Below are 15,757 nucleotides of genomic sequence, written 5' to 3'. Positions count from 1 at the left end.
AGTGGTATTATTTGATCTTGGTTTTCTGTGAAACTTGTATAGAAGATACAATAAAATGTATAATACAGTATTTCAAAATAAGTAATCTTTGCCATTTCACAAAAAAATCAAGCAATTTACATTCCAGCTTGACATACACACACCAACTTTTTTGTTTAGTTAGTATATTGCTTGGGATAACCTGGGTGCTGAAAAGTGGTTCGCAAAACGGTCTCAATTTTGAACTGTCAAACTGGAACCAATTTACTGTTCGCCAAAAATAGAGAGTATTGTTATCGATCATTATTATTATTTATTTATTTTTTTGCAAGAATGATTTTTTTTGGCTTTTGAGGACCTGGAGTTGAAGTTAAGAAATCTTAAGAAAGTTGAAGGCGAGATCGACATTATTAATTATTATGAATGGATGTTGTTTAGGGAGTCGATTTGGTTGTATCCATCTAGAAGCTGTCTTAATTGTTTGATTCCGTTCGAAAACCTACTGGTATAGTGAAAATCTTCTTTGTTTGTTGGATCAGCTTCGCTAGAAATAGCGATTGTTTTTCGCTGGGCCAGGAAGAGCTGCAGGATTCTAAAATCAGCCAGTGAATTTATCTGCGACATCGCAGAATGACACTCTCGCAGCAGTTCTTCGTCACCCGTAAAAAAAGAAAACATCTTCTTACCGATCAAAACTTGAAAGCAAACACAATTTTCCAGCAAAAAAGTCAAAAATTAGAGAAAATAAATCACATACAACTGATTATAAAACAGCTCTTTTACCAGTAAGAAAAAAGTCATGCTTGTGCTTGAACAGCATCCTACTTTGTACATGTAAACAAAGTGGGATCATTCGAAAATCACGTTACGCATTCTCTCTATTCATCACCCAGGGGGATAACAAAGAATTAACATTTTTGATCAAAATTTACTCCAGTAGGTAACAAAACAAAGACTTGTGTCAAATATATTAAAACTAGACCAGCTTTTCCTCTACAAATGTTCTAAATTTGCGATCCTTTTTGTTTAAGGTTTATCATATCAGCGAATCGCTTACAAATCCTCAGAACCCAAAATCAGACGCATCCAAACGCCCACCCATCAGCCACAATCGTTTACAGTTCGTAGCACCGGTTCCATGCACGAAAGCAGCCAGCATTCGGGAAACACTATCATTAGCACGAGCTTGCCGTCACCCCAGATTAACCAGCATCAGCACCAGCAGCAGCAATTTCAAAACCATATCTTACGCCATCAGCACAACCACCAGCAGCAGCAGCAGATTATCACAATGTCCCAGGCTGGTAGCCCTTCGACGTCCGGTGGCGTCCAACCCGATTCTCACGGTAAGAACTGCACTGTTGCTTAGAACTGTACATGAAGTGCTCAACTAAATCGGGGTTGTTTTGATGCCCACGTGTGCTGTGAGGTGGTTGGTTTTGATTTTTCTTTGCACAGTTTTGAACTCTTTCCGTTATCGCATCATCCCACTTGCTTTCTTCTTTATCCTATCTTTTTCACCATCACTCATAATAACTTGTTAAACTCACACATATTGTTGCAGTAGTTTTTAGGCAATAACTCAAAATACTACGACTTGTTGTTCTATTGCAAACCCTAACCCATTTTCAATTTCTTGCTGCGGATTGCTGAAGGAGGTCAGCAGCAACCACAGCATCCGTTACCCCAGCAACAGACCCATGGTATCTTTCAATTGATGAGGTTAGCAGATAAAATAAAGAATTAATGCGCTTACCAACAGATATACGATACTTCAATAACTCCTTAGTGTCATGTCTGTTAGTTTTTGTTAAATTGCTCGCAGTGCATCGTTACTCAATAATATAAACATAGGAAGTGCGCTTAGCTATTCGCTTAATTGATGTTGCTAATTTATGTGTAATAAGTCTGTAATTGGTTCTTTTACTTCCTAGTTTTCTACATAAATTAGAAATTCACGGCTCATTTGAGTTCAGTCCAGATCCTATCAAAATTAAATTTTAAGTAATTTGTGCCAGGGTTTTTTTTATATATTCCCTGAAAAACTAATTTTCTAATTTTGAATGTCTCTTCAATAAAGAAGAATATTAATGACAACATTTATAACAAACTTCTAAAGATAGTGGAAGAGGGGAAACAAAAACATGATACAATTATCTAATAATATTTATGCAATTTTTCCACTGAATTTGAATTAGTATCAAGAATTGGTCCAATTGGTCAAAATATTGAGCTTAGCTCTATTAAAACATTTGTATTTACGTATTCAGAAATATTAATAGCTTGTCAGTTGAGAGAAAATACTCAAAGATTCTATCGTCTTATGAATTTTAAACAGTATTCCTCTTATCGTCGCATTACTTTTAAATCTTTAATATCCACTCGGATCCTTCGACACAGTTTTAAAGAATTGAATTTCCTATAGGAATCTGTTTTCCTCTATATATTCTTAACAATTTTTACATACCAACTTCTACGCTCACTGAGTGAGGATCACACAGGCTGCACGTATTGCACAGTAACTGCCTAATACTGATAAAGACTGTGTGGGCAACGAACCACCACTTTGAGGTTGCTTGTGGACGTTCGGATAGAAAGCCTTATTAGTCTAGTAATCCGATCATAATATTTACCTTTATTGACAGTAGAGGTGGTGTAGGTAGAGGGTGACGATTCTCGAGATTTTCAATTTCCCGGGAATCGAGAGTTGAGTTTTGCCATTTCCCGGGAATTCCTGGGACCCGGGAATTTTTTAACTAGCTAATCCAGATTTTTAAGCGAAGATGGCGTTCGAATGGTGAACGCCCGAAATGTCAAAATCACGCAGTGGTACCAACATTACGAAAAAAAGTGTGCCATGGCATGACAGCCATACTTTTTTTCTAATGTTGCTGCTACTGCGCGATTTTGCCAATTCGGGCGTTCACAGTTCGAACGCCATCTTCGCTTAAAAACCTGGATAGTGTTCCCTCAATCTACAAATACAAAATCGTTTCTCGAGCCTTTTTGGGACTCGAATTGCAGTTTGAAATGTTTACGAATCTTCATTCGCACTGATTGATGTTTCCAAAGTTGCACAAATTTTTTGTTGAACTTGTTTTAGATTTTTTGAAAGTAAAAAAATAACTAATATATAATTATCCATTTATGCAATATGGCATTCTGCAATATGACAAATAACGACTCAAAACAAAAACTTTAAGTTGATTTTTTCCTTCTTAAGGTCAACTGTAAATGTTCACAATTCGCGGACTTAGTGTCCGCTTACAAAAAAATGTCTGATTTTTATTCTTTAAATATAATTTAATATGCAAAACACAAAATGACTCGATAAAGCAAAATTGACTTACTTAGAATTAAAAAAAAAAAAGACTATGAGTTATGCTATGCTCGAGAGGGAATATGGAAATTAAACTTATCTTGAAAAGGCTTTTCCCTCTTAGAAATAAAAAATATTTCATTTATGGTGTGTAACTGCTAATTATGCTTCAATGTTAATTTTGGGTTCCACATTTTTTGGTTACACTCAATTAAAGTTATTGGAATTTTTGAAAAGTCTAAATTCACACTTTTAGAATAAGAAGATTGATTGATTGAGCATTGATCAATTCAATCTTGGAAATCGAACATTGAACATCCAATCTTCTAAATAATTTCGAATTTTTCAAATGTTTTTCTGATTAGTTTAATAATTTTGGTTCGATATTTATAAGTATAAAATTTCCCGGGAGTCTCGACCAAATTTCCCGGGAATCGAGAGGTCAAACAATTGCCGATTTCCCGGGGTTAATACAGTCGACTCTCTAGTTGTCGATCTTCTCGATCTCAACATTGCTCCATCTATTGATAAATTTTTCAGTTCCTTTAAACTGCGTACCTGCTTCGATTCTCTTATAAATACCTCCATATGTTCCCTTGCTTGAAGGATCTCTTCCTCGGCGATCCCTTGGATTCTTTTCGCTTTAAAAATCTCTTCTGATTGTCAATAGTTTCACTTTCTCATTGTTTGCATAGACATTTTTCTTTGCAAAACTAAGCTTTGAATGATGTTCGTTGGACATTGCCGTGATTCTCCCCCATATTTTCTATCAAGTCTTCATTTTTATAATAAATTTTCAAAACGACCTATGATTCATGGGATTCCTGCAGTTAGGACCTTTTTGCGTTTTGTAGTGCCAGGGACCGGCGATGGGGGATAGTCGACTCGATGGGGATAGTGTAATACGCAATTGCACTACAAATTAAAACATGTCTTTATTTGACGAGACTAAAACGTAGAATGAGAATTCACACAAGAACGAGCTGGTCTGCACCCTGGTTGTTGTTGTTGCTCACTGACATCGCGGACATATGTCAGTACCAGCTGTCAGGGTAGAGTCGGAGGTGAAGCAGTCTGGGTGGCTGCAATGTTGCTAGTCAGATCATTTTGAAAATTTAGTCTAGATTTCACATCGTTCTGTTAACAGATGATTCTCTTCTTCGGTGGTTTCTTGAATATTGCTAACGGGATAGTCGACTGTATTATGATTGGATTACTAGACGAATTTGTCGTTTTGTCATTCCGTCTGTACGCCTATTATGTATCTTTTTTCTTATTTCACTAGACTGGAATTAGTATTAGTTGCATGCCTAAAAAGTATTTTTCTATTTCGATTTTAGTTTATTTTATTTTGACAGAATAATTGTGGAGATTTTTCTAAAGTTCCTATAAGCAACATTTTCTTTTTCTTTCTTTTTGGTGTTTTTGAGACCGGAAAACCGGTCAATGGAATTACAAACCCAAAAACATAATTAAAATTTTGTTTTTTTAGATCTTTAAAAATCTCCAGAATTGTATTCCCATTGTAGCATGATTTTGTATGCACTGTAATGTCCTATTTATTACAAAAAAAAATCTAAAAAAATTAAAGGTGAAGCTGATTTTATCAGTTTAGATCAGATTGAAATAGTATTACAACAATAAAAATACAGAAAATCAAACTAATGAAATTCATGTTTTGAAGCGGATTTGAAAAGTATTCACTGACATGTTTAACTCAAATGTTTTGAGTTGCTGCATTTGAACATTTCGCGTTGCAAAAACCGTGAACTCGCTTCAATCATATTAAACAAATCAAGGTGCTTGGTGACTAAACCGAAAAAGGTAAAAGGAACTCTTTCGACCAAATGTGTGTTGTGGCATTAACTGTTTTAAGATAAATATAGTTTTGCTCTCAAATAAATTTAACAAAAAATATTCTATGTCACGTACCACCACAGCCCATTCAAATACAGGTCCAAACGAAAGTGCCCTCCTTTCTCCCACAACATTCACCAGCAGCAACAGTAACGGCGTAACGGCCGAAACCTCCTTCGTGAAGTCCGTCGTCAACGTCGGCGATCTGGTGTGGGGAGCCGTCCGGGGCTTTCCGGCGTGGCCGGGGAAGGTGGTTGAACCGCCCCCGGACGATGAACACCGTCGCCGCCGCCAGATTCCGGTCGATTGCGTGTGGGTCCGCTGGTTCGGAGGCCGCCCGAATGCGGAGGTTGTCGCCGTGAACGGGCTGAAGACGTTGTCCGAGGGACTCGAGGCCCACCACCGGGCTCAGAAGGATGCGAGAAAGTGAGATAAGCTAGATGCTAAGGGTAGTTGATAAGAACGATTAGGGCCAGGACATTACAGTATCATTGTAGTTGTTGTCTATTCTGTTTAGCTGCATTTGTTTGCTATTAGAAATTGAGCATAAACCTATCCAATGTATTTTGTAGCATGCCATTGTGCAATGAGTAGCGAATGGAACTTTATTTGCAAGGACTGATAAATTGTTATCTTCTCCCAGGGGACGAAAGCTGAACTCACAACTGGAGCGAGCGATTCAAGAAGCGATGATGGAGCTGGACCGATCTTCCGAAACCTCATCCCCGTTGCCTGCGCAGGCGGCAGTCAACTCGACGAATTCCGCCGTGATCAAGACGAAAACGATCACAATTAAGGCCTCTCCTACGAGCAGCACCAGCACCATGTCCATACCACACCCCATCAGCAGCAGTCAGCAATTGGTTACTGCCCCGCCCAACAACAACAACAACAGCAACAATAAAACAGTAAAACCTCGAGGGCCTAAATCAAAACTTGTTAAAATAGCTCCGGCGCCGCCGGTCAACGCCGCGGAACCGATGCTAGGCAGTGGTTCGTCAAACAGTAGCAACGTTACTCTGGAATCCAATAGGGTAAAGTTGAAATGAAACGCGGCCGAAGAGGATAGTCTGAGGCCCAAGCAGTTTCTTTTGCTGTTTCCGTAAAGTCTATCCTACTGTCGATACACGTCATGCAGTCCTTTTTACACAATTAGGTTTTACACCGTGACGTCATTTGACAGCTCGTGTGCACTGTTTACATGGTCTTCGTCGATTGTCGACGAATTTCCCCGAACAAAATCGACGACCGCATCGAACTGTGCTAAGTCCATGTAAACAGTGCACTCCTTTCTAACCTCCAAATCGAGTCGGCGTAAAACCTAATAGCGGAGCAAATCTGTGAGATTTCGAAAGTTGAATTTAAATTTGATGAATGTATGTTCTTCGGTTTTTGTGACCTAAGCAGTAATTTTGAATCTTTCGATTGGCTATGACAATTTGATTCTGAATTTGTGTTTTCACAAAAAATGCTTGAAATACGCAATTATTTTTTATTCACAATTGGTCAATTAAATTCTCACTACTCACTGATCATACTTTGAAGTTGTCCAAATATTACGTCCAGAGATTTTCGGGATTTCAGACTCATTTCTGAGTAGGTTCGATTTGACGAAAACTGAATGATTTTCAAACTGCGTGCAGAAATCCTAGAAAACCAAAATTGAGACCCTGCAATCAGGGACTTCAGATGTCACGTATCTTGTAGATGTTTCGAAATAGTTTTGATTTGCAGACTCAGATGATTCGATTGACCATGAGAGAGAGAGAGTGATCAGTGCTCAATGATCAGAATTGTATAGGGACTTATTAAGACGAATCTATAATTTAAAATAGTTTATTCGATCATTTAACAGAATATCTTCAATGTCCTTTCAAATTAAAGAAATAATGTATTTCCACAACCGGTAAGAGAGTCCGAGCCACGTAGCCCAGTGGTAACGCTTCCGCCTCGTAAGCGGTAGATCGTGGTTCAAATCCCGGCTCGGACCAACACAACTGGTGATCTTTTCCCTTCTGGAATCGATTGCTTAGTAAAGGGAAGGTAGTGTATCGTCACAAACTGGACCTTATCACGACACCTTAGGGAGGCGACCTATGGAATGTTAACATAAACCTTAACATGTTAACATTAAGTTGAGAATGAAACTGCCACTGAATCCGCTTTGTAAATGCCGGCCCCGATACTCTTCAAGGGTGTTCCCCTCAGGAACTGGGAAAGATTTACTTTTCTTACAACCGGTAAGTGAATCTCAAAGAATTGCTCACAACAGGAGCTTTTATATTGGACACAAAAAAAATCAGTAAACATACAATCAAAATAAATCCAACAGATAGATACAAACAGTGAAATCCACACACCCACATCCAGCAGACAATAAACCAGCAGAAGCAAACCTCTACTTCATGCCAAGTTCATGGCAGAGAGTTTTAAAACAAAGAATTTGCTATCGAATGTACTCATTCATTTTACTACAACAATGAAGAACCGATATTGATGTTTTACGCCCAGCAACACATATAGAGCAAATTTAAAACAATGTAACCAGCTATTTATGAATGTTTTGCGCTAAGCCGCATACATGTTTCTCTTAACGAAAATTAAGCCCCCAAAAAGGCTTTAGCAATAAAGTATTGGACCGATCGAATCGCAGAGGTATTTGAGTGAGCGTTTCGAGTGGGTTGGAAAGCGTAAATCAATTCTTGTTACACATTTTAGTATTATTTTCGGTAAAATTGTTCAAGCTCTAACAATAATGCAAACCTAAATCCATAAGAAGCAACTGCATCGGAGAATTGTTGATCGATTCGTAGAGTTAATTTATGATTTGTGTCTAGGTTCGTTAAACTATTGCTAACAAATGGAAACATCACAACCGAAAATTGTTTGACAAATTGATGTGAATGTCATGTTTTAGTATAAGTGTTGCGCAGAAGGATTCGAAGCAGAATATGAAAAAACGCTGGTTTGGGCTATTCGAAAATAAGAACTGTTTTTGTCTTAAATTATTGATCTAGGAACTGTAAGGTAGTTTTGTGCACTCACAACACGTCGATGTATATTAATATTGTAAATTTTCACCTTAGGTTCCGACAAGTTTTTGTTTGTTTTAGTTGTGTTTGTTACTTAGCTATTATGCATCGTCGGCTCGAAACTAGAAAGTGATTATAACAACCATATATAGAGGACTGTGGTCTATTTAATTTTGTTTTCGTATTTCCTAAGTATCCCCATGTGTACAAAGTCGAAATTATTTATTGTGTTTTTTGAAGGATTGTCCCAGTTAGGTTTATTAACGAGTTGTTGAAAATAAAGTATGTGATTAATAATTTTATTCGTTGTTTAATTTAATCAGAAACAAATCCACCATATCTGCACCTGGCTGTTTGGAGATTGCCATCTGACGTTAGTGGTCAAGGAAAATTTCATATGGGCAGCAGTGGCAGCGAAAGCAAGCTAGAGAGGGTGAAGAAAATGCCCCCTTTTTCCCTCTTTTTTTGCTGTTCGTATAGCTTTTTCAAGATCGCTTTCTATTTGGAGCTGCGTACTGGCCCTTTCTATGATAAAATTGACCTTTTTATCGGAGCTTTGATTTTGAAATTTAATTAATGAGTGCCTCGTTCCACTGATGTATTAAGTTATCTAAAACCTTTTGCTGAGTCCCAGACAGGTGAGAAATGTAAGGCCGATGCAGTCTGATCGTCAAAACGATCAGAACTGCATTGGCCTTACATTTCTCACTAGGTTGGCACTCAGAAAATGATTTGAGGTAACTCGATACACCAGCGGAACGAACGTTGGAACGGTAACTTCAACTCGCTGGTTCTCGGGCATAACTCGGCCAACCAAGACGATTCTTTTTTCCAGTGATTTGTTAGGTCTAGATGATGCTAGAACTTTGCATAACTCAATTTGATCAAATCTGTAATTGCGATCTACTTTTTTTCAGCGTTTAAAAAATTAGCCAAAAATTCCGCGGAAGCAGTCGTTTTAAAAAAGGTGGAACGTGGTTTTCGGTTGCAGAAATTACAGATTTGTTCAAATCAAGTTCTGCAAAATTTAAGGATCATCTCTGAAGTTTTTTTTGAAAAGGTCCAATAAACCAAATTTTCAATTTTTGTTTTTGGGTGTTTTTGAAAACGCCTTGAGTCAGGGATATTAAAAAAACGTTACTTAATCCACCCTTAGGTGGTTGGTGCCTTCCTCTCATTCAAAGGGTAATGCTATCCAAAATAGACACGCTCGTGGGAAGGTCATTTAATTACCTATCCAAAGATAGGTCGCATGATATATTTGGAATACGTTTTCATCTAAATATCTGAGAACTGGCCTCCAAAAAGTGTATAAATAACACTTAAGTGCTTATAACTTTGGATAGGGTTATCAGATCTTCATTGTTTTGGACGCGTTGGAAAGGTCTTTTGATTACCTGTTCAACGACGGGTTGCATGATAGATCCGGACAACGTTTTCATCGTGATATCTGAGATCCGGCTTCCAAAAAGTGCATAAATAACACTTAAGTGCTAATAACTTTTGATAGGGTTATCAGATCTTCAATGTATAGGTCGCGTTGGAAAGGTCTTTTAAATACCTTTCTAAAAATGTATAACATGCCGGGGTTTCTTACAAAAACCACCCTTTTTACAATCTTCCAGACTTTTGTCAAAATCGTTTTTTTAGCATAACTTTTGAAGTACTTAACTAAACTGCATAATTTTTAATAGCGACTTATGGGACCCCAAAACGGATCGAATGACGCCAAAACGGACAAAATCGGTTCACGCAATGTCGAGATAATCGAGTGACAATTTTTTGATCAACATCCCACCACACACACAGACATTTGCTCAGAATTCGATTCTGAGTCGATAGGTATACATGAAGATGGGTCTAGGAGGTCTAATTGAGAAGTTCAGTTTTCGAGTGATTTTATAGCCTTTCCTCAGTAAGGTGAGGAAGGCAAAACACTTAAAAGCAAAAACTGAAAATTTAGTTTATTGGACTTTAAAAAAAAAAACTCCATATCTAGACATTCTTACAAATCACTGGAAACAGGAATCGTCCCGATTGATTGGTTTTCCTAACTAGTTAGCATAAGAGAGCATAACAGAGGCATCTTAATGTTAAAAATCAATGCCACGATAAAAAGGTCAGTATATAAAGTGGTTGAAATAGTATTTCAATAGAAGAAAGAAGTAGAGTTCAATGGGAGCTTGTAAAAGGTATGCTTCGGCAACATGTATTTAACCTTTCGGAAGTCGCGTTTCATATAATTGCCCTTACAAAGTGTGTACAAAGTACACGTATGCAACTGCCGGTGGGTTAAAATGAAATTTATTAGAGCGAAAGTATTCATTTAAGTATTTAAGAGGAAATATAACAAACAAAAACATTAGTCGCTTTCCATCTTCAACAGTTGTTGAATTTATTCAAACATGTTTTTTCAGCCAATTTTGACAGCTCTTATCTGTTTGATATCTGTCACAACAAAGAAGAATCGTATTTAACCTATTTAACATTAGAACGACATAATAAAACATTTCCAATTCACACTGGCACTGTTAAGTTGATAATTTTGGAGTTTTTTTTTTAAACAATCTATCGCACAAATTTAGCGGCCATGTCAGGCTGACATTTGGCAAATAAGATATTATTGATACCCGCCAAATATTTCACCGCCATGACTTGTGAAAACTGACCGACGAAACGTTTTAAAAAGCCATCAGTTTAATAATACGGCTCTGTTTTAACCCATACATTTCCGATAACTCAACAGCTTAAACATGTTTCAACTCGAAAGAGTGAACTAGATTTAATCGATTGATCATTTTAAGCCCTAGCTCTACCCCCACACAATGCTTTCTATCCAGTCGATTTTCTCTACGATGCTCCTCACAGAACGCTCGTAACAACTGCCAAAACCGCCACGACGTCCCCAGGTGCCGATTGGATCCTCATCGACTCAATAACGCTGCAATGCTTGATGTCCACCAGCTTGATGGGCTTCGTTGGGACGTATTCTGCCCGGAAGTAGTCCTCCATGTGGTAACCAAGGGCGTGTTTGACTTGGGATACGAATTTCACTGGAGTGTCTTCCTCGGTCCAGAGGCAGTTTATTAGCTGGTTGAACTTGCTGTAGAGAGGGGTTATGGCGATGGTTATTTTAAAAAAAGACCTTTACTGTTTACCGGGGTTGGTCAGGAATTTGTACAAGTGCTATTCCATTTGGTTCAGATGGTATTGTGTAAAATTCAAATTCAGTGATTTTCTCCGTATCCCATACGTAATGTTGAATGAAAACTGATCCTGGAAAAAAATAATTATTTTTAAAATCATGAGTTTAGTTAATTCATATTGTTTCAATCAGAAATTTAGTAGTGGGAAATGAACACCATTTTTATTGAAACCAATCGATTAGCTAGAAATTTGTTGTAGATTTAAATCGTTACTTACTTGTTGCGGATTTACACTTTGCCGCCGTTAGCAAAAAGTGCTCACTGATGAAGTTCGCAAAACACAGCGGCTTGAAAAAGTCGAAACTCTCGTCCAGAAGCACCACTGTCGGTATCCACATGGTTACTTCTTTGGTGGCTGCAACTGCGCTGTACTCTTGACATTCTTTAAAATAAATTGTGTATTGTGAGAAAATTATTTTTTTATAAAAGCGGTTTTCAAAATAATTACTCTGTTCACTAACACTCAGTCTCAGGTGACGATTGATCGTCGTGTCTATCCAGACTGCATACGGCTCAAGATTGATTCCTCCAGCAAAGGAAATGTTGCCTTGTGATGAGCCAGTTGTATACAGTACAACTCCTCCGATATACAAGGTATCGTTTGCTCTGATCATCAGGGCCATACCTGCCTTTCTGTGGTACGTCTGGGAAGCTGTAAATTGACTTAAAACGGTTCATGATTTGTTGTGCATATTAATCACAGCTTTACCATCGAATTCACCGACACAAAGCGAATTTCCAAAGGTTGCATCGAATATTTCACTGTTTATTACGTTACAATTGGCAGTCGGTAATGTGCTGAAATCTACAACGCTCAGTTCTGATTCCGGCTCTAGATGACTCTCGCCTAGAGCATAGATTTCAGGGCTCACAAGTTTAGTAGAATTAAAACAGATTGGCGAAACGTAGCTGTTGAACAAAAATGGTCGATCTAGCTTCAACAAAATGACGTCATCATCTAAACGCTCTACGTTGAACTTCTTGGGGTGGTACACCCTTGCGATCGATCTGCTGATGGCCAAATTGTTGGCGGATTGGATCTGGAGCATCGGCAACGGAACCGGATCACCGTTCAAATCATGCAAACAGTGAGCGGCCGTAATAACGAATCGATCGTTCAGAATGGTCCCACTGCACTGCAGCGGATTGAACTGGTCCCGCTGGCCACCGTAGACGATCGAGACCTGCCAGCTACGATAGTTTGGACCATGCTGAGATGTTTTTGGAGAACCGCATAATGTTCCGAATGCACCATCAATTAAGAGGACTATTGCGAAAAACTGTAAAAAAGGTGAAACGCTCCACATGATCACTCGTTATCAACTGAGTTTGTGTGATCTTTACGCTTGCATAAATTGCTCAGCTCTATGCTGAGTTTCATGTCGGGATGTTGGTTTTCTTTGCTATAAATTCTAATCAATTTAATTTTTGTTTCAACTTTTATATGTAATAGTGTGTACTAGCACCCTTATCTTTGCAGAACTTGGCAATGATGACAGAATGTTTCGAAAGAGACGGTATGGTTTGTAATAGTGATTTTTTCCCATGACCCATGAAGAGTATCGGGCCGCATTTACAAAGCGAATTCAGTGGCTATTACCTTAATGTTAACCCTCTACCGCCCAATTTTTTCCAAACATTTTTATTTTTCCCGTGTTCAGGAGGTCATTTTGAGCAAGTTTTGTTTTACGGAAAACTTTACTTCTCTTGTTTTACGTTTTTCTTGTTTTATGTTTAGTATTTGAATTTGCATTTATCATGTTTAGTTTATCTTTGTTTTGGTAGTATTTGGCCTATTTTACCATTTGCCTATCTATTTTTTTCATGTTTTTACAGCCACTTTTTCAATATTTTGCTTGTTTTCCACATTTTCCAGAATTATCATTTAAATTGCCAAAAATGCGTACAAGCGTAGTCTGGGACACTACTAAAATCATTGCATACTTCTTTCTACTTAAAATATAAGAAATTTTAGTAAAAAACACATATTATTATTCTTTCCAATGCTGTTTAAATATCAAAAATTTGTTGAAAAATAGATTTTTGGTGATTTTTTAGATCAAAGCCCGTCTAAAGGCGGGGTTGGGTTGTAGAGGGTTAACATATGACGGTTAATGTTAACATTCCATACTATGGAATCCATAGGTCGCCTTCCCTAAAGTGTCATGGTAAGGTTTAGCTTGTGACAACACTACCTTCCCTTTTTTTGCCTTATATTTAAAGAAATTCTCTTGTTTCTTGAGAAAAATAACCAAACACATTTTTTCAACAAGTTTTCAACATTTCCATAAGAGGAATCGCACATAACATCAGTTTCCATTGAACCGGATACAAAGCGGATAGTTGACGACAAACTAACTCATAAATCCAAACCCAGTGACTCGAACCACATTGTAAACCAGTCCCTTCGACATTTAAATCTACTTCTACCTCAACAACGTATAAAATAGCACCAGCACCTAAAGTGGCAACCAGCATGGTGAGGCCCGGACGGATGTGACGTTTCCGCGGTTGAGATTTGAGATAAATTTAATTAAACCAGTAATAGAGGCTATAATTAAATTTGAATCTGAGTCCTGATCTAAGCCGTTCATCACTTGACCGCATTTCAGGGAGTGTGTGCCCTCAATATTTGTGTGCCACCGACGGGAACCGCGAGATGGCCACTGCGGGATTTACCGCAAAAGAGCATGGAGTGACCTTGTTAACTGGACAGTGATTATTGTTTCGTTTCTGGAGTTTCATTACTATTTGAACTCGACTTTAAACAATCGTTTGCAAAAGTGTTAAAATAAAAAAAGTGTCTTACGAGCGGAATATCACTGTAGTCCATTATATCATTACTCGCCAAAAATGAAGCCTTCTGTTTGGTTTGCGGAGTGTCGCATGGTAAGCCCTGTGTGGCCACGTTTATCCCTGTTGTGGCAATTTATTCCGAGCGAAATGAATCACAGACTGACGAAACGGGACACTTGTGATGAATTGAATTAATTTTTCGCGTGACTGCACGCCATATAAATGCAATTGCTGCAGTTGAAATTGCCATGGATTAACGGAGATTTGAACGTATTTAGAAAAGTTACTGTTTTTTAAAGAATGAAAGATTTCAAATGCGCAAATTGATTAATGTTTATGTGATGTAGCACCACAAAACAGCAAACAAGCGCCAATATAATGATTATCATTATCAAAGAAATTATGGAATGGTTTTATTTTTTCTTAGCCTTTCGTTTTTCAGGTTTTTATCAGTTTCTGTATACGGAGTCCCGTTTTTAACCAGCGGTGCAATTTTATATTTTAACCCGATTATGGAGATTTCATTTGCGAAATTTGCCTCTGAAAGTAGGTATTGGAAGAGAAGGGATGTGGAGGGGCATCAGTAAAGTATGTTGTTTATCCGGAAATTAATTTTGGGGGATCTATGTAGACATGGAAAAAAATTCTTAAAATTTACTGGCTGTGTGAAGTTTTCAGTTTTTGAATAATCACATTGATTTTACTCCAAAAAAACGTTATTATGTAATGTTTTTAAATAAAATGCAACCCCTTAACGAAAATCGATGATGCAGCGGTAAATCGGTGGCGTGGGTGAACTTCCTGCCGAGCAGACGCTAATAAATATGGAATAAAAGGATTTATGATGTGCTTATCAGATAAATTGACGACGAAAATGGTATATCAGATCGAAAAACTGAATCAATTTTTGTCCTTTTTTGGGTCTATAGCTTCGACCTTCAATGTGCCTATTTTTGACCCACATTCTGATTGTTTGAAATCTCGAAGCACGTAGCGAACTTTTGTGACGTATGCTTCAGTAGGGTGTAATATCAAAATCGATTTTCCAGCACAGCAATTTTTCAGTTCCTTTTGGGGTCCTAAACAACTCCCCAAAGTTTGGGAACGATTGGTTTAGTCCTCACTTTGCGCAAAGCGAATCAATTTTCCATATAAATTTGTATGGGAAAACCCATTTTTTTGGATTTTGATATTTATAAAATCCACGTTTCACGCTGTACTAAAACTGGATTCATATTCGAATGCTCTGGAAGGTGCTCTGCAACTTTCCCGAAGAGAGTATGGTGCTAGCTTGTCCCTGAAAGAAGATACAGCGTCCTCAAAACTCGTCTAAAACGTGATTTTCGAGCAAATAACACGTTTTAGACGAGTTTTGAACACGCTGTATCTTTTTATAGGAGCAAGTTAGCACCATACTCTCTTCTGGAAAGTTGTAGAGCACCTTCCAAATATGAATCCGGTTTTAGTACAGCGTGAAACGTGGATTTTATAAATATCAAAATCCAAAAAAATGGGTTTTCCCATACAAATTTATATGGAAAATTGATTCGCTTTGCGCAAAGTGAGGA

General features: G+C 37.8%; 2 protein-coding genes across 10 annotated transcripts in view; one reads left to right on the top strand and one right to left on the bottom strand.

Annotated features, from left to right (window-relative positions):
• LOC120426433 (methyl-CpG-binding domain protein 5) overlaps positions 1 to 7,923 on the top strand; it is a 51,687-nt gene extending 43,764 nt beyond the window's left edge. The window contains exons 7-9 of one of the 8 annotated variants that reach the window (XM_052706678.1): positions 1,101 to 1,325; positions 5,239 to 5,581; positions 5,799 to 7,923. In XM_052706678.1, the coding sequence (XP_052562638.1) occupies positions 1,101 to 1,325; positions 5,239 to 5,581; positions 5,799 to 6,204 (974 nt within the window). In that variant the 3' untranslated portion in view covers positions 6,205 to 7,923. Of the gene's footprint in view, positions 1 to 1,010; positions 1,326 to 1,634; positions 1,702 to 5,238; positions 5,582 to 5,798 lie in introns of those variants that run through there. The other 7 variants (XM_052706677.1, XM_052706679.1, XM_052706682.1 and 4 more) reach the window with 7 other exon arrangements.
• A 542-nt stretch (positions 7,924 to 8,465) lies between these two features.
• Positions 8,466 to 15,543, bottom strand: LOC120430905 (uncharacterized). 2 transcript variants are annotated; one of them, XM_039596027.2, is made up of 5 exons: positions 12,103 to 15,543; positions 11,842 to 12,045; positions 11,611 to 11,775; positions 11,346 to 11,463; positions 8,466 to 11,290 (listed from the first exon to the last, which is right to left on the bottom strand). In XM_039596027.2, exons 1-5 carry the CDS (start codon positions 12,698 to 12,700, stop codon positions 11,050 to 11,052), a joined length of 1,326 nt encoding a protein of 441 aa, XP_039451961.1. In that variant the 5' UTR covers positions 12,701 to 15,543; the 3' UTR covers positions 8,466 to 11,049. The 2 variants fall into 2 exon arrangements, with proteins under 2 accessions (XP_039451961.1, XP_039451963.1); XM_039596029.2 differs by having other exon boundaries at positions 11,842 to 12,037; positions 12,103 to 12,235.
• Positions 15,544 to 15,757: the final 214 nt, after the last annotated feature.

Source organism: Culex pipiens, chromosome 1 (assembly GCF_016801865.2).
Source record: "Culex pipiens pallens isolate TS chromosome 1, TS_CPP_V2, whole genome shotgun sequence".
In the NCBI taxonomy this organism is placed as follows: Eukaryota; Metazoa; Arthropoda; class Insecta; order Diptera; family Culicidae; genus Culex; species Culex pipiens.
This window is presented reverse-complemented; position numbering and strand designations above follow the sequence as displayed.